Raw genomic sequence first — 27,667 nt, 5'->3', positions numbered from 1 at the left:
GTTCAGCCAAAAGTCAATACCCAGCAAGTTAGAGGAAGAAAAATACCAACGTCCTCTGGCAGAGTCTTCTCTATTTTTGGCATTCTAGGCATGGTGCAATACTACTACCATGTGAGGATGGATGGGGAGGTCCATCTCCTCCCAGGGCTGTAAAGAGGAGGCACTACAGAGGGCCAGCTCCCAGCCAGCAGTCTCAGCATCACCTGGGAACTCTAGAAATGCAAATTCTTGGGCTATTGTCCAGACCTTCTGCGTCAGAAACTCTATGAGTGGAGCCCAGCCACGTGTGTTTTAAGAAGTCCTGCAGGTGGTCCCAATGCACCCTAACAATTGAGAAACCCTGCTTCACAGCGTCAAACGAGGACCTTAACTGCCTATTTCTACCACTATAGCTTTTAGAAAAGGTCCTCTCTGGGGATGATGGCAGGCCAAAAGCACACCCACACTTTACCAGATCATTTTGCAGACATGAAATCCAGTTAAAAATGTGCATGAATGGTTGTGTTGAAGAAGCTTCAGGATTCCAATGCCCAGGGCTGCCTCTAGCTCAAACATTCCATGTTTGGCTACTGTCTCTTGTTGTTTGCTTAGCTCCAAAGCAGTCTGGCAATTTGAATTTAATCCCTTCTCACGGCTGCCTCAGACTTCAGGAAGGTTGGAATGTCCCCAAGGTCATCCTTTGTGTGCGTAACAGTCTGGCCAAGGCGTGGGGATCAATGGCCCACATTCTGGTCATATTTGACCGGAAGATCTGATTTAGTCTTCGGGAGGTATGGTGAGAATCACTCCTGCTCCATGCCTGATCTCCTCCACCTTATTTTGTGTTGACATTTTTACATTTGAGTTGAGGTAAAGCAGAAGAGACTGAAAACAAAACATACCTATTTTCCATGTATGCTTTCCTTAGATTTGGCTTTAAAATTCTTAAGCCTCTGCCAGGAGAGTAATTAGCAGCCCAGATAAGAGGCTGCCCATGGAAGCTACATGTCTGCAATCAGGTATGGATGAGAGAACTATAAATTTGACTAGAGAGTTACAGATAGTTTGCAGGCCCATATCTCACTTTCGGAAGATAGGAAGTTAAAAGGAAAGTTTAACAGGAAAGAGCATGGTCTTTATCTCCATGCCACCATCAATCATTATATTTTAGAGGTTAATGTTAAGAGGTTTTGTGAATGAGGGGGAGAATTTAAAAAGCAGAATACACAGAAAGCCCTCTGATGAGGGAGAGTGTTATTCTATTCCATTCCGTTCTCAGGAAAAAGGTGCTTCATCTTGATGCATTGTTACTTATCCTCACATGACGTAACAGCGAGAGTCAAGAAACAGTAAGAGTGCCTACAGATGGATGCTAGAAAGGGGGTTTTTAAGTGAATATACTGAAATAAGAAGGGAGATCCAGGTACCGGTGGAAAATTTCTTTTGGTTAGAGAGACCCCTGGGGAGAAGTATTTGCTGGAGGTTCTGGGAGGTACAGCTGTGTCTGGGGCACAGAGAATGCCGCTGAGGAGACCTCAGAGACAAGGTCAAAGGGCCAGAGTCAAAGTAAGCGGCCATCCACAAAAGGGTCAAACTGGAATGACCGTGGTAAGGAGGAATGCCGAGGCGGAGTCGCTGGGTTTGGAAAGGAAAGGAGGAAGAACGTCCAGGTAATTCCCTGAAGAGCTACGACTTGGGTGGAGGGTGGCACAGTTCCGCAGAGCAGCAGTGACATTTTTCTAGGGTGGAAAAAGAACTATTACAAGGGTTTTGTGACTTCAGATAGACACCATGTAAATTAAATAGTTATTCTGGGGTGCACAAATGTAAATTATTATGCTAGGTCCCGATGGTGTGGAGGATAGCAGAGCTGGACTCGGACCTCAGGAAGTTTGCAAAGTAATTGGAGAGATCATGCAAATACACACAGGTCTCACACCAGAATGCAGGCGCAGTGCTCAATGGAAGATTTGCCTTCGAAGGTCCCCGATAAATTTTTGATGTTGATGACAATTTTGGCTTCTTTAAGACTGCAAAATTGAGTGAGTGACAATAAGTTGTTAGAATTTCCCTCAAAAAATAATTCCCAAAGAAACATACTGGAATCCTAAAATGGAAAATTCACATTTAGAAAGAGACTGAGAAACAACTATGACTGATGTTATGAAGGAGGCTTTGTGAATTAAAAGCAGACTCTGGAGGGGAAAGATAAGTTAATTTTTTAACCCTTTGAAGAAAATAGTTCAAAATTTGTTGCAACTTTAGCTGTTTATTGTGGTTCCCCTGATCTAATTGACGTTTATTATTATATACTATTTATTTTCCAGAGAAACAGAATATCATATTCTTCAAAATAGCTGAATTAAATAATGGTATATCATATTCTGAAATTCTTTGCAGACATTTTAGAACCCAGAAAGGGCAAGGCCCACCCTACAACTTGAACGGCCCTTTCAGCATCTCCACATGAATAGCCAACGGCCTCTCTACACCTCGACTGACCTGACGTATCTGAAATGCATTTGAAACTTACCATGTGCCCAAATTAATTCCACTTAATCTCTACCAAATTTGCTTTTCATTCAGTTTTCCTTATCTCAGCCAATGGCAACAGATCATTTCAGTTGCTCAGGACAAAAATTGCAAGATTGTTTATTCCTCTCTTTCTCTCACAACCCCAAGTCTAATTTATCAGACGTACTGTTGGCTCCAGCTACAGAATTTATCCAGAATCAGTCCACTTCTTACCACCTCCACCACTGCCGCCCTTGGGCAAGCCGTAATGGTCTCTGAACAAGATTGGTGGAATCATCTCCTAAGGAATCTGCCTGCTTTCAGGCTTGCACCTGCGGTCCATGCTCAACACAGCAGGCACCGATCCTTCTTAAAGCGCAAGTCTGATCTTGTCACTCCTCTGCTTCACAACCTTCCACTGTCTTCTCATTTTCATCAGGGAAAAAAATTAGATATTTTAGTATCAAATTTCTAGATGACATTGTAGAATGTTCTGCTTGATCTAGCCCCACCTACCCTTCTGGCAACATGTCCTCCTCTTCATCCCCTTGTTCACTCCTCTCCAGTCATTGGCCTCAAGACATTTGTATTTACTGTTCCCTCTCCCTCTAATGCTTCTTCCCAGGGATCTATTTGTTTGTTCCCTCACTTATTCAAGTTTTGGCTCAAATGATACCTTCAAATGAGGCCTTTCTTGGACACACTGTGTAAAATTGCATCCTACCTTTGCTCTGGGTCCTCCTCCTGACATGCCCCCCCAGCTCTCCTTTTCTATCCTTCATTTTTAACCACATTTCTTATCAACACCTGATTCTATGTATTTTGCTTGTTTGCTCGTTCATCATTTTCACTCAGTAGAATGAAAAGTTCCATGAGGATGGGAATGTGGTGGGCTTGGTCCACCGCTCACCCCCAGCTCCTGGAACGGTGCTTGGGCCATTGTAGGCTCTTGCATAGACCCTCTTGCTCCAAGCTATTACTCTTCTATTTCTGGGTTATTGCAAAACTTCCCAAATGGACTCCTAGGTTTCGCCCATCAACGATGAATATTACTTTCTTAGTGCAGCTTTTATCATATTGGGCATATAATCAAAAACTTTCAAAGTTTCTGCTACATGAAGTCTCATTCTTGTTACTTAATTTGTAAGATGCCACGTGAATCCGTTTTATAATAAGATGTGTTGTTTGTTGCTTTCAAAGTACTTCTTTCACGGAAGCTATCAGTCAGTTTTTGTTACACTTGGTGTTCTCTCTCTCTCTCTTTCCTTTTTTATTTTTTATTTTATTACCTTTTCCCCCAGAGAGGCTTCTTTTCCCAAAGTAAATGTTGTCTATTATTTCACTCTTTTTTCCCTGGAAGACCTTTTCTCTTTTTCTTCACCTAATCAAACTTTAGCATTTTCAAAGCTCACTTCAAGTACCACCTACTCCGTTAACGTTTCGCCAGTCAATCCAGATTTTGTTTATCATCTCCTTTGAACTATATAAATTAGAAATGTTAGATTGGCATTTAATTTCATGCCTATCATACTGTATTCAAGTTCAAAGAAACTTTTGATGAATGTCTACTCCTTAGTTAGATACTACTTTCTCCCAGAAAGTATTCAGGGAAGCCTGAAATATATAATAGATAGCAGGATAACATAAAAAGAGAAAGATGACTGCTCATGAGTCTGAATGTCGTAGGCCAATGTGAAAAATTAAGAATTCACCTTCTTGAATCTTCTCTCATCACATCACATAATTCAACTGGATCAGCGCTCAGTAAGAGAGTTTTTTTTTAAAAGTCCCCTTTTTGAGTGTTTTAGATTTTCGAAAAAAAGTATAAAAAAGAAATGGCACTAATCACCTTCTCTATTCTCCCACTGCTTGCACTATTCCAAACTTCCTCCTCAGGATGGATATGGCTGGTGGTAGTGTGTTTTGCTGACCATTTTGGACTAGGACTGGGCTGCGACTTGGCCTGTTTTCAGTTTCCTTGCTGCTTCTTACAGAGTGAGACACTGGGACCAGCTGGATCTCAAAACATCACCATCAAGCAAAATTTGAACCACCGCTATAGCTACCAATGTCTTGAATGAGCTTTGACCTCTTTTCTCTTGACTGGTTCCTCTTCCTTAAGGCTATTTTGTAGGACCCAGGGACTTTTCAGCAACATTTACTTAGCAAATGTCTATTGATCACATACACATGCCTGGTACTATGATAGGCTCTGTGATAGGCGCTACAATAGTTTCTAAGGATACTATCTTTCATTGGCTTATTCACTATTAAGACTGAGTCAGTGGAAGGTGATTGCTAACTCACATACTTGGAGATAGAATTTACTGTTTAAACATCGTTTCCTCTAGCCAGTTCTCACTGGTCAGTAGAACATTAAATATGATTGATTTATTTTAAACCCAAAGATATTTACTATCTTTATCAGCCCCACTTGTACCCCACTTCAAATATCCCACCTCTTATTGGCAACAATTTCTAGCATGTTTCTAGCTGTGGCAACCAGCTTCGTGCAGGTACAACTTTCAGCATCTCAGTTATGCTGGTATCTTTTACATCTTATTTCCTGCCCTGGGATGTCCAATGAGAATCACTCAATACTAATGTGTATGCAACTCAAAAGTTCAGGGACATCAATACTCAAGGACTACCCTTGACCAGGAGCCTATAGATAAATGCTTTGCCCTTTTATCCTTCAACTGGACACATTTCATCCGGATCCTCAGGATTCTTGTGGAGTTGAGCAGCAGCCACCTGTACAGGGGCTGACTCAACAATGCATCCTTGTATTGGCTTTCCCTTTTTTTGTGTTTGACTCCCATGTCCCTCACTCCTGTCACCGGATCGTACAGTCACTCGCACCTAAGTCTCTGTCTCACATTCTTTGTTAGGCTGAACCAGACTAAGAACTGCTTAATCTTCAATATACACATGATGATTTTTACCTTTTTTCAAGGGAATATAATTATAACTATATAGTAATATTCTGTAGAACCTTCCTCATACATAGGCTGGGTCCCATTTTCTTTATGTCCAAAGTGAGCTAATCACTCAAAAATATCTTAAGAAATCTCTTTTAGAGCTTAAAAGTTACCAAATTCAATCTAAGCTAGGCTTTAGGGACATAAACATATAAAAAATAAAATTCTTACCTAAGACACTTGGAGTATGTTGATTGACATCTAAACAAACAACTAAAATATGTTAAAGTAAGAGCTGTGCTAAAGATTTGTGTAGGCGCTAAGACTTCTGGAAGAAAAGCTTCTGAAAAGAGGAGAATGTATAATGAAAAACTAGGATTAAGCCAAATAATAAAAGGGAGAAAAGTAAATCCTGCCAGAGATATTTACATAATGACACAGAGGCTTAATAGCAAAATATCTGCAAAAACTTGAAAGCAGTTTGGAGTTTATGGAGCATAAAATCCATGGTGGGATATCCAAGATGATGAATTTGCAGAGACAGGGAGGGGTTGTGCAAGAGAGAGACTCAAAGGACTTGGTAAGGAAGACATAACCCATCTTGCAGATGATGAGAAGCCAGTAAAAATGGTAGTTCTTAAACTCTTTTGAGTCAAGGGTTATTTTGAGAATCTTGTTGAAGTTACTCTCTCCCTGTCCAAAATAGGGCACATCTATCAAAAACTTTTCATATCATTTATTGTGATGCCTCGAAATCCTGTCTATGGGCCCTCTAAGAAGACTCATGTTAAGCTCTCTTGCACTAAAATATTTGAAAGCATGAGAGTCAAATGGTAGGATTTGTTTTGAACATTCTGGTAGCCATATGGAAATTGGATTTTTGGAGGGCAAGTTGCTAAGGATGGATATCAGTGAGGAAAATGTATAATAACCCAGGCAAATCAAGATGAGCGGTAAAATGATAGTAGTAGTATAAAGAAGACGTGGTGGTTCAGGAAATCGCTTTAGGAAGTGTAGTAATTAGCAAAACTGGGACTGATTAGCCATGTGTAATGGAAGGCAGGGTGATAATGAAGATGAGTTTGCTTTTGGACATGTTGCCTTCGAGATGTCTAAGATGCATCCAGGTAAAATGTCCTGCAAGAATTTGGTATACCAATCTGGGCCTGAGGACTCAAGGTAAAGATTTGAAAAACCCCAACTTATATGTGGTTAAAACCATAAGAGTGAATGAGCTGATTCGGGGAGATGGTGTAGAGTGGTAGAGTGGGAAAGGGGTTTTCATAGAAAGTCCAGCTGAAAGTTAAATAAAAACAAGGTCTGAAAAGTGTCCATTGTATATGGCAATTAGGAAGTCAGGCAAGCTGTTGGTGCAAGCAGTCATCTCAGAATGGTAGAGGCAGAAACAAAAGTAAAATAGGTTGAGGAGTGAATGAAAACTGTGGAAGCAAAGGCATTAAATGAAGAACATTTAGGGAGTTTGGCTCAAAGAAGAACGAGCGAGAAAAAGCAACAGCTAGATGCTTTAGATAATTATGGAAGGAATTTGTGTGTGTGTGGTTTTTTTCAGGCTGAAAGAGAAGTGAGCTTATTTCTATGTGGGAAGTGAGTAGTGGAGATGAACAGAATGAATGGTGGTGGATAAAATAAATGAAGACCCAAGAGAGATGGGATGATGGGATCCAAATCACCAGCCTAATGGGTGGTCTAAGCCTTACACAGGACAGAGGGCCTCTTACCCTCTGTGAATTGGAAAAGTGGTGAATAGAGGTCAGGGTGAAGATAATTCTGTAGGTGCTTTGTGAAGGGGAGTAGAAGGTCTTTATTTGTGATTACGTAATTTTTCTGGATGACACAGAAGAGAGAGAATATTTTTGAAAAGACTTTGAAAGGAATGGAAGAAAGACAACCAAGAAGCCCAAGTTTAAAGTTGGAGATCATTGATTGGTACTCATCAATCCTAGAGTGTCGTGATGTTTTCCAGTGTTGATCCGCTGCACATGTGAAGAAAATGATGGATTAATGCAGGGTTAGGGTCTGGTTGGGCAGTAATGACAGAAGGACATGGGTGCATGGGGACTGAGGAGACAAGTCCCGCCTGAGTAGGGCAGGAAGGCAACTAGGAGAGGCCAGATACCTGGGAGAAAATAGAGGGAAAATGAGATCTATATTTGATTGAAGAGGAAGTGCTAAGGACAGTGAGTTTGTGAAACAGCCTTAAGGAGGTGAGTTTGTTGTCAGAGAAGAGAACCATTACATATCAAGATTTCTGACACACAGCAGTTCCGAGTCATCTGTCCTCGGGTTAGGGAAGGTGAAGTAGAAGGGAAGATCTCCAGATTTGAGACTGAGGGGCTTTGAAATTAGTGGGTAGATGCACACGAATGTGAAAATCATTCAAGATAATAGTGACGCACGTGTTGAAGAAGAAAACTTCGATTCTCAGCAAGGTCTTCACAGGCAGAAAGAAGAAAGGTTAACGTTTATAATCCTGTACTAGCTGAGGTCAAGAGATTGGCAGCCTCCTCTGGAGAGGAGGTTCTGTAATATTCTTAGAGGAAAAAACGGATGGAATATTCTTAGAGAAGGGTTTCGGTTATGACAAGGAGGAGCAGGAAACATTTGTTTAGGGGCTGAGAATATAGTAGAATGTTTAATATGGAAGAGGAGTTTTAGAAAGCAAAGAGAAAAGGTTTAGGAATATGAGTAAAACTCTTGTAGGGTAAAAAAAAAAAGTGAGTTAGCTGTTATTAAGACTGTATTTCCCGGACTTGCCCACACAACCCTTGTTTGCATAGCGCCTATTAACCTCTTACAGAAGTGGTGCTGTGCGGATTAGTTTGGGAAACATTGGCAGAGCTCGAGGATAGCAGGGCTGTGAAGGCTTCCACAATGGAGTTGGTGCCAAGTCATGGTAAATTCAACTCGTAAGGTATCTGGTGGGCAGTGTTTGGACAAAGATGAGCCAGCTTCAAGGCCACCCAGTTTGTTGGGTTATTTTCATGGCCATTTGTCTTCAACTCAGCTAAATTGAGGATTCTGTGAAATCAGGGGCAGTTGTACTTTCTTTACATCGCTACATTTGGCTTATTATTGAGCATATTAAGAAATGGTAAATAAATATTTTTTTTTTGAAGCTTGGAATGAGCAAAAAAAAAAATGACAACTTAGTTTTTCTTTCTTGCTTCTTTCTTCCTTTGTTGGGAATTTATTTTCCATTTAGATTTTTACTCAAATGTGCTGGTGCTCATTGTCAATTTTTAATAATAATTTTTATTTATACCTCTCAATATCTCATGTACCTACATACTTCCTCTCCTCAATAATCTTGATGAAATGATCCTAGACAAAGAAAACTCAAAAAAGAATATTTGATATCGTTGATTAGTGAAGTAGTTTTCCTAACTATTAGAAGTAAGCAAAATAAGAAATAATTGGGTAGATTTGAGAAGTATATAGCACATCATTCATTTAAAAGTGGAGGTGCTTTTTGCAAGGTAAAATTTAAAAAATTAATTGAAAATATGAAATCATATATTTCACCAAAAAGCGTTACGGCTGTCAGGAAATTACTCTTGAGAATTCTTTAATTAGCTTATATAATGCAGTAAATATGGTTTTGTGAATGGAAGGTAATATGTAAGTGTAAATGTATAGAATCTTACAGGAATAAAAATGAAAATATAATTTACAATATTTGTAATTGCACAAAAGGTAAAGAAAGAGACATGCATATATACTTGAATATGCAAAAGTCAAATGCAAATTATTATGTGATTTCACTGTGGTATATAAAAGCAAAGATATAAAATAGCTGAAAATTTTAACTTTTGAGCCTAGTACAGTTATGAATTATACTTGAGTTTGTATTTTTAAAAAATATTAATGCTGTATTATATATTTATTAATACTTTCCTTTGAGGGCACTTGCCATCAGCTTAATACAAGAAAAAGTAAGGGCGTGATAGAAACTTCCGGTCTCTGGATTATTTGATGTACTGTCCTCCAACATGAGCAGAGCTTATTCCACTCTTCTTTGGACAGAGTTCCAATGTTTATTGATGAGCGCTACCTCCTTTGATAGAGTGGTTTCACCATGCGATATAAACCCAGACAATTTGAGTTGGATACTGCTAGTCCACTTTTCTCACTATACAGATGAGGATACAGAAGCTCAGAAATATATTGTCATAAAAGTACTTATGCCATCTTCCTTTCCCGAAGAAGACCCAGTGTCTCTGAGAACCCTGGCAGTCACATGTATTAGGAATCTTCAGTTCTGCTCTTGAGACCTATCTTGACCTGCAGGCCTCTAAGCTCAGGTTTGTTTGGTTTGGAGAATTGTGTTTGATAAACTTCTATGTAATCTTGGAAACCCTCTCACACCCCTGGACCCAGAAGTCAGGCAAGCACACTGTGTTGGATTGTTTCTTTTTTCCCACTCACTTTCTGCTGTAGTTTCAGTGAAACCATTTGCTTATAAACCTTCCTTCAATCAGCCTAAGAGGAAAAGCAGATTCTACTTAGACTAATCTTTCCATGTATATAGGAGAAAAGATGAAAGACTCTTCCTTAAGGTTTAGAAAAGCAAAAACACTATACTATTACAAAGGCATTGGTAAACTTTTATTTCTACTTTGGAGAAGAATGTCTGATTTTAGAGTTTAGAAGTTTGTAGTCCCATCCCCCATAGTATGTAGTTCACATTTCACAATTCAACACTATTAAGGGTTTCAATGACCATTTTTAATTATCTAGGCTTCAAGGAGACAACCTGGCAGAAAGAACAGAAGAGACATCACAAATACTTCATTCTCCAGATGAAATAATCCCCGATTCTTTGGGTAAGTTTTAAATTCAACAATATTTGTTGTAATTTTAGTGGCACTTGAATATTTAAAAAAAAAAAGAAGTTAAACATCTGCCCTTGGACCCTTGGACCTAATATCCACAGCTGCCAGTCATATGTCCACCACTCCTTCAGGATGTGTGTGCCAGGAGGTTAAGGGCAAAGGAGAAAAGGAAGCAAGAAGTGTGGATTCTGAACAGCAGCCTCTTAATGCGTATGCCTGATTAAGGTACAAACAGGTCAACTATACGTTGGCTACTCCCAAAATTATGTCACTAATTCCAACTTGTTTTTAGAACTTCACATTACCTACTTTCATTCTCGTATCATAGATCCTTTCAGTCTTCCCGGGCAGAAATGCCAATATCATACTTGCTAGCCCTTCCTCTCTCTCAATCCTGTATTAAACTGGTCTCAAATCATGTCAATGAAACCTCAGAATTTCCTCTCCAAGCCAGCCTCCTCTTCATTCTCCTGATACTGCCTCATCTATACTTTTGCCCTCTTTCGCTGTCTAGTGTAACAGCCCTGTAAATAGGTTCTCCTCGTACTGTTTCACCCTTATTTAGTTCATTATCTTTTAAAAAACAAAGCTGTTTGTTTCATCCCCATTTTCTATAGGACAAAATTCAAACTCCTTCACTTAGCATATTAAGTTCATGTCAGGGCATTTTCTGAATAAATAATAAATAAGTAAACACATGCAATACCACTACAATGATAGCCAAGGTACGACACTACTTTCTCAGTCAGTGTTCTAGCAGGAAGCAGTTGGTGCATCCAGTTGGGATAATTAGAAGGGACATTATAGGAAAATATTTTCCTTACTTCTGGATAGAGAAGGACATCGTAAACAAGATGCATAAAATTCCTAACCATAAAAGAAATATGGAAAAATTCAACTGTAGAAAGTTAAGAACTATTCATCAAAAGATACCAGAAAATGTCAATAGATAAGCCATAAAATAGGAAAATTTATTTGCAATATATTTGTCACTAAGCAAAGATTAATATTCAGACCACATAAGGAACATCTACAGTTTAATAAAGAAAAGATTAACAAATCAGTAGAAAAATAAACAACAGATACGAACAGACACAGAAAAGGAAACACAAATGGCTAATGAACATATGAAAAATGCTTAACTACTCTGGTCATCAAGGAAAAGCAAGTTAAGACCACAGAGAGATGCTGTTTTAAAACCTTTTGTTTGGCATTAATTAAGAAATCTGGCAAAACCAAGTGCTGGTGAAGACAGATGAAAGGAAAGTCGTACACTACAAGTGGGGTATAAACAATTTTGGAAACAGTTTTCCATTATCTTAAACTCTTGAGCATTTATATAATCTAAAATCTAGAAGCTCCTCTTCTAGGTAAATGTCTTAGAGAAACAAGTCTTACGTACCATGAAATGTGAACTGCGCTTGTTATGTGAACAGCCCTTATTGGTATGCTCCCGGACAGGAAAATAGATACATCATGGAACTGTTAACACTATAGGATCCTGAATGCCTTTCAACTACATACATAGGATGGGTGAAATCAGTGGTGTGCTGGTAAATATTAGCAACTGTTTCTTTGAAAAAGAAAGCCCTGATTTGTAGAGAGTGGTGGTTTCCGTGATATAAATATTCCCGCTGTGGCTGGTTTCACACACCCAATCTGAAATGGCAGTTGGGTCTCTGAAATACCATTGGGTATGAGCAGGTTGCAGCTCACAGCTGAATGAGTCTTAAAAGCATAATGTTGGTTGAACAAAAGCAAGTCATAGAGAATGCCATTTTTGTAAAGCTCAAAACTAGCAAATCTAAATAATATATTCTTCAGGAAAATACACATAATTGATAAAGCTATATTTTAAGAAAAGAGTGAAAGACTCATAATGGTGGTTATCCCCCAGGGGGAGGGGAAGCAAGGAGATGGGATAAGAAAGGAGCTCACAGGTGTATGAAGGTTATTGGAAATGTTCTAATTCTTAAGTTAGGCGGTGGGTTTGTAACTTAAATATAATATTTATATATTATTATAAATGTATAATTTATATATACTTTTTATATGTCAAATATTACCTAATAAGCATTAAAAAATAAAGTGCTGTGGCAATATAAACCAATGCCAGTGTGGCACAATGCAAAGAGATGATAATACTTTATGTATGCTCACATCTGTTGTAGTAGTGATGGCATAAATCACTCTCCTGATAGACTTTAACGCTGACAGTCAAGGTTGAGCAATGTGTCCCCACCAACGTGGAGGCCCCGGGCTGACCATTCCTCCACACTCTTTTAGCTCCTGTGTCTCCTCACTGATATTATTTCACACTGATAAAGTGTGCCTTTACTTAGGCCATTCTTCCCTGACTCATAGTAAGTTCTTTCTCCTCTTCTCTGCCTGTTCAGATCCTGTGTTCTGAGATCATGTCAGGTCTCCCTGATGTCCAGCCCACACCAATGTTTCCCTTATGCAGCCCCTCATTGTTTTTGAATTACTTCTTGTGTGTTTGTTCTTCTCAACTCAATTGCATTATATGCTTCTTGAAGTTTTCTTGTGTTCCCCATTAGCCCAATACAAAACTAGACACAAGACAGATCTTATTTAACTATTCATCTGTTATTTTTTTAATTCTATCAAAACTACTCTAATTCACCAATTTCAGATACTATATATCCTTCAACAATCACATTTGCATAATTATCAAGAATTGTAGGGATTTAAATTTCTTGAAAAATTAAACATGCACTTTAGTATGTTGTTGATTGTATTTACTTGCATCCATTGGGAAAAAATGCATTCATTAAATTTAAACTCCTTTCTTGAACTGCTTATATCCTGCATTCTTTACATTCAAATATTGGTAGATCTAATCAGTAAATTCCAAAGTAAGAGTTTCTGATTAAGTACATTCTTTTCCACTTAAGTTAGTCGAATCACTAAATCCAATAATTGAATTTTATTGACATTATCCAAAAGCACTAATGTGGTTTTTATGTCAACATTGTGATCTACATTGAGCTTGGCATCATAAACATAAATATTTCTATGAATAGGGGTAATTTTGTACATAGAAAACCTGTTGTGACACAGACGGCAAAAATAAAAATAATGACATGAAGAAGTTGAATGAAGCTGTACATTGTGATAAACTCAGTAGATTTCTAGGTTCTTACCAGCATGCCCAATCAACCATGAAAGCTAAGTTTCTAGTCCGTGTGCAGTCAGAACCTGTTAGGTTTTAACAAAACTTCTTTATTTTTCTATGCTACAGTTTCTTCATCTCTAAAATGAGGAGATAAACTCTTCAATATTTGACAACTTTAGAGACTCATTTTCTCCTCCATGTGATTAAAAAAAGCTCAGAAAATTCATTGCTTGTATTTTTAAAATCATGTATACTTATAAAAGAAATTGCTCTGGAGTAGGCAGGGCAAAATATTCACCCATCAGTCATCATTACTAAGCAGTTTACTCAGAATACTTTAAAAAACATGGAGTCTACTCCTCCAAGCATGAAACACTAAGGTTTTATTTTCATGGTGTCTGTTGTCCCTACTAGCTTATTAGCTTGGTGCTCTGTTACTAGATTTAGACTATTTAGTGGGGTCCTTTCAACTTAACTTTTAATATGATCAGATAAGGAAAATACACAAATATTCTGGCAGGACTTCACGATTGTCCTTCTACACAAAGCTGAATGGACTTTACCATATTATAGATCTCACTGGATATGACACCAATATCTAATAAGAATTCAACCAAAACAAGGACAGAACGGAATGTAAATCCATATAAAATTACCAATACCTTTCCTTTATAAATGTTCATTTTTGTTAAAAAATTAAGATCGTGAAGGTGTTCAAGTAAATTCCAAGAAAGGAAATGTCGTAGAAAATTAGCTTGCTAAACTTGGTTTGAAAGCACCTAGTAAAGGGTCTGGCAAATAGTATTTGTTGAATAAATTACTATAGAAATACACCAATAAATCGATGAATGAATTGAATAATACATGTGAGAAAAGTCGAACAGAATGACAATACCTCTTTAAAACCATTAATTACTCAGTGAGAGGAACTTGAAAACTCATGTATAGTATAGTATTTTTAACTTTAATAAATCAGCAAATCCACTAGAGTGTGGGTTTTCTTCTACTATATATGAAATAACTTGCTTTGTAATGTAGGATAAAACATTTTAATATTATTTATTTATTAAGTTAATATTCTACTCAAATAAGAATTTCAACACACAAATAAAACAGGAAAAATACTGAGTGAATACTAAAATTACACTAGTATTTGCTCACAGTTCGTAGAACATAAATTGTGGCGGACTTAAATTGTGCTAATTTATACATCCTCATTTAAAGAGTCTATCATCACCCTTACAACTGGGTTTTAGTAGATGAGGAATTCAAATATTCTTTGTAAGTGGATGAATATTTTTGAATTTGGTGTGATTCTCATCATCTATCCTGATCTTATGAACAAAAATTGACTTCTTTTTGATGTCTGTGTTCTATTTAGAAGGGTGATAGGTATGATTTATAAATTTATCTACAACTTGAGAAGGTATGTGGTTTTCCCAAAGCAATTTTTATGATGGAAAGAATTCCATGTTCTAAAATGGAATCTACATTTACATCTAGATAAATGATGTGCCCTGAGATTTAGTATTTTTCTTCTCGAAAGTAAAATTTTGAATTATCAGAGATAGAGAGAGTTCCATGGTTCAAAAGCTATGGCTGTGGATTTTGCTAAGCTTTCTATAGTCTCTTTGGTCTTGGGTGGCCATTAAGGGTTTGAAAGATTTAATGCTCTGGTTTTCTTCCCAGAGCACACATTTTATGCAACAGAAAAATCTGTGTCCATATGTATGTGAATCTGAAGGGAAATCTTCTTTAGGGATTCATATGGCTTTTTCAAATGTTAATAAATAAAAAGTCTCCAGTGGTTTAAAATACCTGTCTCTTAACTGATTTTTTTGATTCGAAGGTATTAAAACACAGACTATTTCTAGATGTGCCATATATCTATCTTTATTGCAGAATTCTTTATAACCCATAGAAATACTTGTTATAATTAATTTAACTCGGCACACATATGGAAAGAATTGCCATAATTTTAATCACATATTTGAAAGTCTCTCCTCACCCACTCCTCAATCTATTCAAGCTAAGTAACCGCAAATTCTTGCTCAATGCATTAAAATACGAAACCCACCACCACTTCTCCAGACTTCTCAGGATTTTCTGTGCCATTTAAAAGAGAGAAAAGGATGGCACTTAAATTGTGTAGCCAAAAAACAAAAGAACAACCAGTTTGGTCACTTTAATATGCTTTTCCTAATAGGTTTATATATCAGAGAAATAATAAGCAATATATGACTATAATTTATTCATTCTTTTTGTAAAAATAGATTCCTTACCTGGGACCGAAGAAGCGCTAATGGAGGAGGGTGAAGAATTTGGGAAAGGGTCTAAATTACCAGGACCTGTAAGTATAGCCATTTACTTTTTATTTTCATCTCTAAAACTAATGTATGTCACTAACGGGAAAACCTAAAAGGAAGAGGAAGGAATAGGAAACAATACTTTTTAAAGCAAAGAATATTTTTAAGTGTACCTCCAGGATTTCCCACAGATTCACGTGTGGTGCCTGTATCAGGAGGTGGCCACCCTGGTCACAGGTACACAGCAAGGCTGCACTAAGCTCTTTTGAAAATTAGGGAAGAAGATTTGAATGAGGTGGGAAAAATCTAAGTTCTGTTATTAGTAACTACTTGCTTGTGCACGTGAACATTCTAAAAGATTATGAGCTGCCATCTTAAACTTCAATGTTTACCTATACATATCTTGATAGAAAAATAAATGTTTTGCGTATTCTGAAAGTTTACGTATAACTTATGTACATATAACTATATCTCTTCAATAGAGTATATTGGTAGAAAACCACTAGGTTTAAGATTTTCAATGCAATTTAGTGTTGAAAGAATAAATACAAGGGATGGCTTGGTGGTATAGTGGTTAAGTTCATGAGCTCTACTTTGGCAGCCCCGGGTTTGCAGGTTCAGATCCTGGGCTCAGACCTAGCACTGCTCTCAAACCATGCTGTGGCAGCATCCCACATACAAATTAGAGGAAGATTGACACAGATGTTAGCTCAGCAATAATCTTCCTTTAGCAAAAAGAGGAAGATTGGCAACAGATATTAGGTCAGGGCCAATCTTTCTCACCAAAAAAATAAATAAATAAATAAATAGAAAAGGAAAAAAAGGAATAAATACAGAGAAACTGAAATCTACATGTAAATTCTAAATATAAAGTTTATAAAAGATTCTGAGTTGCTATCGAAATGACTATGCAATCTTGCATTATCCTAAATTTAATATTTAGACTGGGTTTATAAACCATAATATTCTCTGAGTTAGTTTGCTAGGGTTGCTATACTAAAGCACCACAGACTGAATGGCTTAAAAAAATAGAACTTCATTGTCTCCCAATTCTGGAGAGAGAAGTCAAGGTCCAAGTGTTAGCAGGGTTGGTTTCTTCTGAGGCTTTTCTTGGCTTGGAGATGGCCATCTTCTCCCTGTATCTTCGCATTGTCATCCCTCTGTACATGTCTGTGTCCTAATCTGCTCTTCTTATAAGAACACCAGTCATATTGGATTAGGACCATGCTAATAATCTTATTTAACTTCCCTACCTCTTTAAAAACCCTATCTCCAAATACAGTGACATTTTGAAGTGCTGGAAATTAGGATTTTGACTTGTAAATTTTGGGGGAACACAATTCAGCCCATAACAGTCTCTGATGAGATTATATTGTTTGGATCACAGGATTCGATTGAGAGTACCACATTTTCCAATGGATTTCGTAATAAAATTAATTTAAAAATTACTGATAAAATTAATGTATCTGTTCCTATGTCACTTTCTCATTGAAGCTTCCTTGGCTGTATTTAAAAGTTTGAATTTCTCTGCTTTATTTTTCTATATGTACTTATCACCCTCTACCATACTGTGTAATATACTTGTTGTGTTTATTGTCCGTCTCCTTCTACATAATATAAGATCTAAAAGGGCAAGAAATTTTGTTCTTTTTTTCACATCTGCATCCTTAGAAGAGTGCCTAAACATAGTAGGCACATAATACATATAGGTTGAATGAATGAAATTATTTAGCAATAATTTCTCACCATGAGATGAAAAGTACCATAATTCCTCATACTCCAAAATGGTAGAACCTTAGAAATAGAACAAACCATGGCAGCCATCTAGTTCAGCCCTTCGTCTCCCCTACCTCAGTATGATAAGCTGTTATCCCACCTTCACGCAATGCAGGGGCACCCATTTTATTGATAAGGAAACAGAAAGTCAAAGAAGCTTGATAACTGGACCACGGTTCCAAAGCTAAAAGAGTAATGAGGTCAGGAGTAGAGCACTAGTCAATTTCCCTTCTACTTCACATTTCTTGATGTTTCTAGTGCCTTTCTATTTCTTTTATAAACAGTTTATTCCTATTTGTTAGACGTTTTCTTATCTTCCTCACAACCACTTGTAACCATCGATCTTAGTTCTACTCCTGGGATAATAGCCTGAGTCCAATCCTTCTTCCTTTTAACTGATCGCCAGATGTTAGAAGCTGTTAGCATTTCCCATCTGAGAATTTTTTCAGCCAAAACACAATTTGTTCCTTCGACCAAGTTTTACATCATGTAGTTTTCAAAGACTTGATACCGCTGATGCTTTCTCTGAATACATTCTTGTTTGCCAAGTCCCTTATAAAGTGTGGGTTATGCCACAACTAAACCTGGGGTTCCAGATAATTTTCCCACGTCAGAAAGTATAATGGAGTATGTAGTTGGTACAAATATTATCTTTGGATAATATCTGGGATTATATTAACTTTTTTTTTAAGGTGCTTTCTGGCATTTATAAACTTCAGTGTGTCTCCATAATCTCATGATGATAAAAGCATGCCATCATTGAGGTTACAATAATCTGTCATTCATCACTTTTTGCAAAGATTGTTTCATCATCTGTGAATTCCACCAAAGCCCATATTCTCCCTCATATCTAAATGGATACCATTAGATTCTTTTTTTAATCACTTTCTTAAATCAAGTTTTATCCTGTCCATAGGATTTGGCTTACCTAATATTACCTAAATATCCAAGGGTGAAAAGAAAAGAAATGAGCTTTTTTTGGTTAAATTTCTGCTGAGCGATTTCAAACTGACCTTTAGAGGTTTTTGCTTTCTTTTCACGGTGCTCACATAGTGCGTTCCTAATGCAAAAATTTGTTCTAAGTCAAATTTACTTATTGTCATTTTTAATTCATTAGATTTTGAATTTTTAAAAATTCTACAATTCTATTTAATGTCAAATTAAACATTTCATTCTTTTTGGAAGTATATGGAATATAAACAATACATGGATAATAAATTAATATCAGGACCCTGAACATAATTTCTAGATGGCAGCTACTTTTATTATGAAGAAAATGTGGACTTTTCAAAAAAAATTATGTCGGATTGATGATATGTTAGATGCAAATTCCCTAAATATTATTTCTTAGGACTGTAGTTTTGGTAAATCAAGAAGAAAATTGTGGCTTTATCTAAATTTTAATGGCAAATTGCAACAAAAGACAACTTTTTTCTCTATTACCATAAGCAGTGTAGAATAGTTCAAAGTAAATTTCAAATTTTGAGTCATATCCTGCAAAAATATAAATATGCCACAAATGTTGAAAACCATTTAGGGTGGTTTCAATGCATGTTCTCTCTATTTGCTAACTTTCCATGTTGGGTATTGGATATTAATAAGTGGGTAATAAATTCTTGGAAACTTTTTTACTCAGTGGCTTAACCTGTGTTTAAAATATTTCATGAATATTTTGTGAATACTTGAGTGAGGTAAAAGCAACATTTAGATGTACATTTTTATCCTCTCCTAAGTAAGCAAGTCATTCTTTTGGAATTTCCCTCTCTTCCTCCTCCTTCTGTGTTCTGGAATGTCTCTTAACATAGCTACATCTTGTGAAGATTTAAGCCGAATTTGTCAGACGAATCTATTTATTTAAAATGAACCAAAAAAAAGAGAATCTTAGGAAGAAAATATTAAGCAGTAGATATTGATTATGACCTTTTAGTTCATAATTATAGTGCATAATTTTTTGTAGACCAATGATCCATAGACTTAATATCAATGATTTTTTAATGTCACAATTCCTATAGCTTTCTTAATTTTCAAAATTCTATTTTGTTTTGAAAGTATTAAACAAACATGAGCATAATGGGAAGATGAAAAGATAATTAAGGAAGACATTTATCATTCAATATCTTATTGACATTTTTCTTTTTTCCTTGGTAAATATCTTATTTATTTCATTCATTAATCAATACTGACCAGCCCATTATGAACTGACTCCCATGAGATTTTATGTAACGGGTCATCATTTCTTAGTTAAAGTCGAAGAAAAATTAAAATAAAGACTCCAGTAGGGAAAGGTTTCCTAAAATTCCCAGGAGTTAAAAAAGTTATATTTATAGTACATTTTCCCTCTGCAGAATTTTATTTATTTGAGGAGATATGTAAAACTAACTAAAAAGATAGTAGTAATAATACTGATATCACCTATTTGTATAGCACTTTTTAATTGTTTAGCGTTTTCACATACTTAATATCAAATGTCTCTGAATTTTGCAGGTCCTGTGACTTATCATTTAGACTTGTTAATTATACATTCAATTTTCTTGGTAATATAGGGGGCTATTCAAATTATCTGTTTCTTATTGGATGAGTTGTGATAGATGCTTCTGTGAAGTCAGTAATACTCTAAGTTTTAGACGACAATGCTGAGCTTCCAAAAGATCTGGTGATTTGTCCCAAGTCACAGAGACAGGGCAGAACTAAAACATATTTCCCAGTACCCAAACTCTCTTTCACAGAACTTCCCAGGGTCCGTACAATTATTAAGGCGCTGAAGCCACTATTAAATAGCACGTGTAATATAGAAAGGATAAAAATTAGGCCATTATCAGTAGCCAATATCAAAGATAGAATTATTCGTTAGATTAAGTAGATAGTGAAAAAGTAGAAGTTTGAGGGATTGGATCATAAGATGGGTAGATTTTTATTGGAGGAAGGGATCAGTAAGTTTGGAACACAAGAGGACTAGTCTTGCTTGGGTCCTTAACAATTGGAGAAGTCTAAGAAACCAGGGCAGTGTCACAAGAAGGGAATCTTAAAATTAGGAAAATGCTCAGTAGGAAAGTGAAAAGGAAGATAACACGTGTCTAGGAAAAATTCCTGTGGCAAACCTGATCCAAAAGTTAGACTCAGGAGATTCCAGAATCATCTTAATAAAGTGTCTACTTAGCTGGATTGGAGCTAAACTTTGATCGCTTATAAGCTTGACTAGTGTTGTTCTTTGTTGATTAGTAAATAAACAAAACATTTTGTTTATTGATGTTCTAGGGACAAATGAATGGCTTTTTTCTTTTTTCTCATTCTCCACTGATTCTTTCTACTTCTACTCTCAAGTAGTAAGGTATGGACCTAATTGTCTGAAGTTGGGATTTCCCACATATAATACATTTTCCCAAGAACCCATGAATATGAACTTAAAAAAGAAAAGATTTGGGTTAAATGTATATAATTCTCTTTTGATACAAACTATAATTGGAAGCCATGAAGATAAAGAAAGATTTATGTGCATACGTCCAGTAACACACAACTGACATACAAATTCAGAAAACAGTTTTGATAGGAAGGGCATTTTTCCTAAATGAATTTCTTTTTATGGGAAAGAATTAGGTAAATTGATTTTTGTTAATTTTTAAAATTTTTATTCAGCCACTGAAGCACTTAGGTCAGCAAAGAGTTCTACCTGCATTTCTATTCCATATCTGATTGTTAATTATCACAGTGCAATCCTCTGATAACAAACCTGAGGTGCTCTTGGGAATTATGTTTAGAGAGGAATTCCACTAAATGCAATGAGCACGGATTGCTGAGATTTAAGGAAAATTTTGCATTCTACTAAAATCATATGACTTTCACAATAGGTGGATGCACAAATGCCTTTTATTTCTCTACTCTAGAAACCTGCATACTACTTTCAAGCCAAATAGCATTGTCCCCTTGGAGATTAGTTCCTTTTATCCCATTTCTTTTCCCCATATCTTTACCTCTTGTCTCGTAAGACATGCTGAAAAAGACCTATATATTTAGAAGATGTAAAACTACAAAATTATCACTTAGACTTGACAACAAGCATAAAAAGAATTGTACCGATAGCTTTCTAGATGGGTATGAATTTTTGGTGAACATTTAGACTATTTTCTTAACTATGAATTTTGATACCGCTACTTTCTACCTTGTTCCTTACTAATATTGTTCCTCCCTACACACAGCCCTCTCATCATGAAAGTTTTGTCTGTTTCATCAGCCTCACAACTTGACATTTTAAATGTTTCCAACAAAAATCTTCCAGATTGTTTTTCATACCCAAGTATAATTTTATGGAAAGTAAATTGTTGCATATATTTTAGAGGGTTTATAATTATATGTAAATTGATTTAAATAGCTGGTCAATGGAATCAATGTTGAATGAGTAGGTTAATGAACAAGTTGCAATTTTTTCTTACATTGTATATCTAGCGTGGAAAAATAGGCACACAGCTAACATTTATGGAATTAAGACTAAACATATTTCAACTTGTACTCTTGCAAGATGAAAAAAAAGAGAAATTAATGTTCATTATCATCTCACCAAATAGAAGTAATAAATTATGGTGGATTCTGTCTCTTGAAAGATACTGTTGACATATTGCTGGCAGCTCATTGTAGCAATGAATTGTCAGCTAAAGAACAGCAATTACTACACATTTTGCTCAACCCTAAAGGTTTTTTACCATTTCTTTTTCCTTCTAGCCTGTGGAATTTTGATTGGTTTTTATCACTCACAGATCTAGGACACCAATAAAAGTGCTTAAAACTAAGTACTTTAGTAGGCAAGTTATCTAACCAAATTTTGGAATATAGTGGGATTTTATCTTTTGACGTTTCAGGTTTGTTGATTTCTAACACAAAGAAAATGGAAATATTTGCCCAAATCGATGCAAATATTTTTTGAAACTTCTATGAATTTTTAAAAGGTAACTTCTAACACTTTTGTATCGGAAAAAATGGCCTAAGATGATCAAGTAGGACATAATAAGTATAAAACATTGATTGTAGCTTTCATAATTAATTTCTTTACATAATTTCACTGTTTTTCCATTAGTAAAATGATGAAATTATATCTTGGGATCAGTTAAATCTGCATTTGATTTTTAAGATAATTGGAAGCAAGAGGGGCCTAATATGCAATGATGTAGAATAAGTACAATTTATTTGTAAGCAAATAATACCCAAAAACATGTATGACATCATGCCAGTAATGTCCTGAGACCACAACTCATGATGAGTCCATTCATTCTTAGAAATATGGTGGGCAAAAGAGAAAATGTATTTTGATGCTTTCAGTATTTTGAAGTTGTTGCTAATTATTTATTAAAATGATTGCCAGCTACTGCAAATTTCATTGACTGGTATATACATAGACTAAAGAGGAAGAAAAGCAATACGGATTCTGTTTGTGTAGTGAGGTAAAAACGCTATCCATACTCTGATTATGAAGTGTGGAAGTTGTGTGCTGGAATGGCCCATTTGTGTGTGAAAGACAGTAAGTTTATATTCAGTCCCCTAGTGGGGATGGAAATACATTAAGATCCCCACAAATGTTTCCCTTGCATGTTCATCTTCTTCAGCTAAGAAAACTATATAGATTACATTAAAATGGTTGGATGTGCAGTGCTTTCCCAGAGAAGCTTAAACATTTGTGGGCTCCCTTTCTTCTCAACCACATTAAATCTAGTCAAGATCATTGTTTTGCCTATTATGAGAAGTGATCATGTATAAGTCTGAGTCTCAGGAATGTGCTGACTCAAACTGAAAAAATATTACATATTCCTGCTGTTATGTTGATCTAAGATGATGTGTATTAAAAGAGCATAAGGGAAAAAATTATTTTAGGAACTATATTTGAAAGGATTTTGACTGTTGGGTCATATTGAATGATCATCCCCTTTTTTAAGATATTAAATCTTTTTTCGTCTTTTCCATGCATAGATTTTTAGAGATTTCCAAATGTTAATAAATATTAACATCAATATCAATATTAGATTTGCAAAATATTTTTGAACTACAATTTGGTGTTACTTCCTATTGTCTCTGTTACAGTTTTCTTTATTTCAAATTTTTTTATTATAAATATAATAATATTTAGTATAAAAAATTTTGGAAAATTCAGTAAAGAATATAATTTAAAATCCAAATACCATAACAGAGAAATATGAACTTCCATGTTTTGTCTTATTTTTCCAGTATTTTTATGCATGTATATCTATAAATATGTCATATCATAATTTAAATTTTGGACTATAGTTCATAAGCAGCTTATTTTGCTTTTCTTTATGTTATGGAACATAATGACAATAGTCTCACATAAAATTCTTTGTAAACCTAATTTTATTATCTTTGTATTATTGCACCTTATCTGTTTTAGTACCTATTAGATCAAATATCCTCTTTTTAAAGTTTAAGCCTTTAATTTTAGTGTCAAACTGTAATATAGAGCTGTTATATTTGAATTAATGTTAGCTTTTTATGTTAGATATTCTCAACTAGTTTGTCCCAGGCTAATAATGATGGTCGTGGATTGGTGACACGTATGTTGGGATCCAGGCATTCCGCCCTCCCAGGAACTGTTTTGGGTCTCATTCTGGTGCAAATAGCCTATACCAGGACCCACTGTGTGTTGTACAAGTGTTATTTTCTACGTTTGTTTTGATGTGAAAAAGGCTGGGAAACACTACTGTAGGTTGCTTCTTAGATTTTGGGCTTAGAAATAACTCTCTGGAGTTGAACTGTGCACAAAATCACCGTCAGTGTCTCAGTGTTTTCCTCAGGCTATTTTCCTGAAACGGTCAGAGTATGAACTGTTCTGAAGTTCTTGATACATCCCAGAAAAAGTCCAGTTGCCACTTTAACCAGGAATCTTCCAATCCTCTCAAAACTGGAATTAAGTATTCTCTTAAAAAGAATAAACAAAAAATTTCACAAAATTAATCTATCATCCTGATAAATGTAAAGTGGAATATTTTTAGTTCTTAAAGTTGAATTTCTTTGTTTACTAGTAAATTTCCTTGATTCCTAGTAAACAATTTTTACCATATTTATTAGACTCATGTATTTCCATTTTTATGATTTTTTTTGTGATATGGCCATATTTCTTTTGCGTTGTTTTCCTATTGATTTGTTAGTATTCATATGCATCAAAAATAATGGCTTGTTCCATTTTATATTTGTGGCATGTATTTTTAGTAATTTTTCTTTTGCCTTTTAATGTTTATGATAGTTTTTTATTATACTGAAACTATACTTTTCTGCTTCTAGTTTCTTTCATTCCTTTTAGACATAGCTTTCTCTCCCCAATATTAGATAAATATTTACCTAAAATCTCTTTACATTTCCCCCTCAAATTCTTTAATCAATTTTGAGTTTATTTTGGTGGTTATTATGAGGCAAGGATCTAAATTAATATATTCTCAAATAAAATTTGCTAGTGTCATTTGTTTTTGAGAGCCCGACCCATTCTTCTTAGTTTGAATTTTTCTTTTCATTTTAATTTACTAGACGTAATAATGTCACAACCAATATTTATTTAATATTAATTTTTGCCAGGTACTTTACAAACATTGTCCCTTATTCTTTGCCAACAGGTCTTTATTACCCAAGTTGTAGAGGGGAAGACTAAGATTTAGGGAGATGCAATAACTTGCCTTAGATCTCTCAGTTTTGTAAGTCAAGAAGCCAGATTGCATCTAATCCGGGTGACCCAAATCCAGGGCCTGCTCCCCGTCTGACCAAGGGAGAGTTAGCCTCCGTTGACTTGTCTACCATCTTTGTTTTATTGTAACTTTACATGTTTTAATTTAAAGTAGATACAGCTCTCCCTTTCATTCTTATTTTACAAAATCAAAGAATTTAACCATCATACAATAACCTTCTGTTCTTATTACAGCAATGAAGCATGACTTCTTGTATGATTTTTTTTTAGATCTAGGTTTAGGGTTTTGCTCTTTCGAGAGAAGCTTGGTGAATCATTTGCCAGAATACAGGAACCTACTCATCACTTTCGGCAGATGATTTAGTTTGCTTACATAAAAAAGCACTTCGTCTAGTGATTCTCAGAGTTTCCGAAACAAAGCTTAAATGATATTCACAAGAATCTTATAAATTAGAAACAGATTTGAATACTTAACTTTCAGTTATTTACTTCAATATATTGGAACATTTTTATTCAGAATAACACCAGCTTCTTGGGAAAAAGAGAAGCTGAGTAATTTGTAAGTAGATATCTCCCTACGATGTCACAGCTATAAAAAGCTATTCAGATTTCTTAAGAATCATGAATCAGATGTCTGTATTTATTTTATTTAAATCTGAATTTCTGGAACTTGTCATTTCCTTTTTAAGTTTCACTGATGCTTTTAAATGTTTATTAAGAAAGTATTTGCATCCCAATGTTAAGAAAGCAGGCATGTTGTAAAAGGGAATTTCTTGAAAGAGGATGTAATCAAAGAAGAAATATGAAGGGTTTATTGCTTAAGGAGACAAACTTCAAATGATGTCAAGAAAATGTAATCAAGAATTACCACACATCTTTACTTAGAAACGGCAAATGTTGAGAAATATCTATGTAGAGTCTACGCTTCTAGAAGGGACAAAAATATCCCAGCCTGGGAGACCTGCTTCCAAGGACAATGAAATGAGAGGGAACAGTACTCAGACCTTGAACATGCAAGTCATTTATCTCTGTCAGAGATGCCGTTTCCTTACACTCATCTCTTCTGTGGTTCCACCACTTGAGACCGTGTTTGTGATCAACTTGGGGGACATCAATAATGCTTTGGTGGATTTAACCCCCCCCCAACCCAGATTGCATTTCTGGTGGATCCTAGGATGAGTGAACACCTCCTGACTCTTAATTTTGCTTGCATGCCCAACATAGCTCCCACCTCCAGATCTCCTCTGTTTTCATCTCTTTCTTCTGACCAACCACCCCACCCTCACCAGAAACTTCTTCCTACAGAATACTGCCACTCTTTCTCTCAGTCAACTGATCTGGGGAACCGGGAACCGTCCTACATCCCTCTGTCTGCCTCACTCCTTGGTCAGGGCAGTCACACCATCTTAATATCCCTGCACTACTGTTTGAATTTATTTGTCCACATGAAAGTCCAACCTGGGAATTCTCATCTGGTGGATGGTGGACTGCAAGCCCTCTAGGGAGCCAGGCCTTCCTGCTTGAGACTCACTGCTGTAGATATTGAGGGATGTGTAGAAGGGGAAACTGATTAAGAATGGCTAGCAACTCTCGTAGACTGTATTCCACTTGAAATTCCCCTGGCTGTGACCATGTGATATGCTCTAGATTTGCCTACATTCACTTATTTAAAATTGTATAACTGCTGTGAGATAATTTTGTTTGTCTCCATTTTTAGACGGAGGAACTAAGTCTTAGAGAAGGTAATGGTGGTAGTATGACTGGAACCTGCTATAGACTGAATATCTGTATCCTCCAAAATCCAAATATTGAAACCTGTTCCTCTGATCGCTAATGTGTAATGTAGAGATCCCTCTAATCTAATGTGATGGTACTTGGAGGTGGGGCCTGTGGGAGGTGATTAGGTCGTAAACCCTCGTGAATGGGATTAGTGCCCTTATAAGAGACCTCAGAGAGCTCCCTTGCCCCTTTCGCCATGTGAGAATGCAAGAAGACCGCCATCTATGAACCAGGAATTGGGCCCTCACCAGACGACACACAGAATCTGCAGGCGCCTTGATCTTGGACTTACCAGCCTACAGAACTGTGAGAAATAAATTTCTGCTTATAAGCCACTCAATCTATGATACTTTGTTAAACCAGCCTGAACAGACGAGGACAGAACCCAATCTGTCGTACTTCAGAGCCACGGTCGCCCGCTCTATGGCACTGCTGGGATTCGAGGCCTCACTTTTCCACTTGTGTTTAGAAGCCGACGAGCACACCCTTGTGCTTCAGGGAGCACCTTCTGGGCCCTGCTTCCCTTCAGCCAGAGCAGTTCCAGTGTTATCCGTGCTATACATAAGGTTTGGATATAAGATTTGTTTTGAAAATAAGAAATGTCCTGCTATAACAAACTGAAAATTACTGTTCAGATTATTCAGAAATTTGAGTATTTCTTTTCTTATAGAGCACTAACATTAACATATAGCTCTCTGTTCCTTTTGCATCATGTGAATAGATTTATATTT

The 27,667-nt window shown here is 36.1% G+C and overlaps 1 protein-coding gene across 1 annotated transcript in view; it reads left to right on the top strand.

Moving 5' to 3' along the window:
- The window catches only part of C9H8orf34 (chromosome 9 C8orf34 homolog), a 370,388-nt gene that overhangs the window by 271,572 nt on the left and 71,149 nt on the right, over positions 1-27,667 (top strand). The window contains 2 exon segments of the mRNA XM_023648496.2: positions 10,173-10,258; positions 15,677-15,753. Of these exon segments, the coding sequence (XP_023504264.2) occupies positions 10,173-10,258; positions 15,677-15,753 (163 nt within the window).

Source organism: Equus caballus, chromosome 9 (genome assembly GCF_041296265.1).
Source record: "Equus caballus isolate H_3958 breed thoroughbred chromosome 9, TB-T2T, whole genome shotgun sequence".
Lineage (NCBI taxonomy): Eukaryota > Metazoa > Chordata > Mammalia > Perissodactyla > Equidae > Equus > Equus caballus.
The sequence above is the reverse complement of the archived record's forward strand: the minus strand, read 5'-3'. Positions and strand labels throughout refer to the sequence as shown.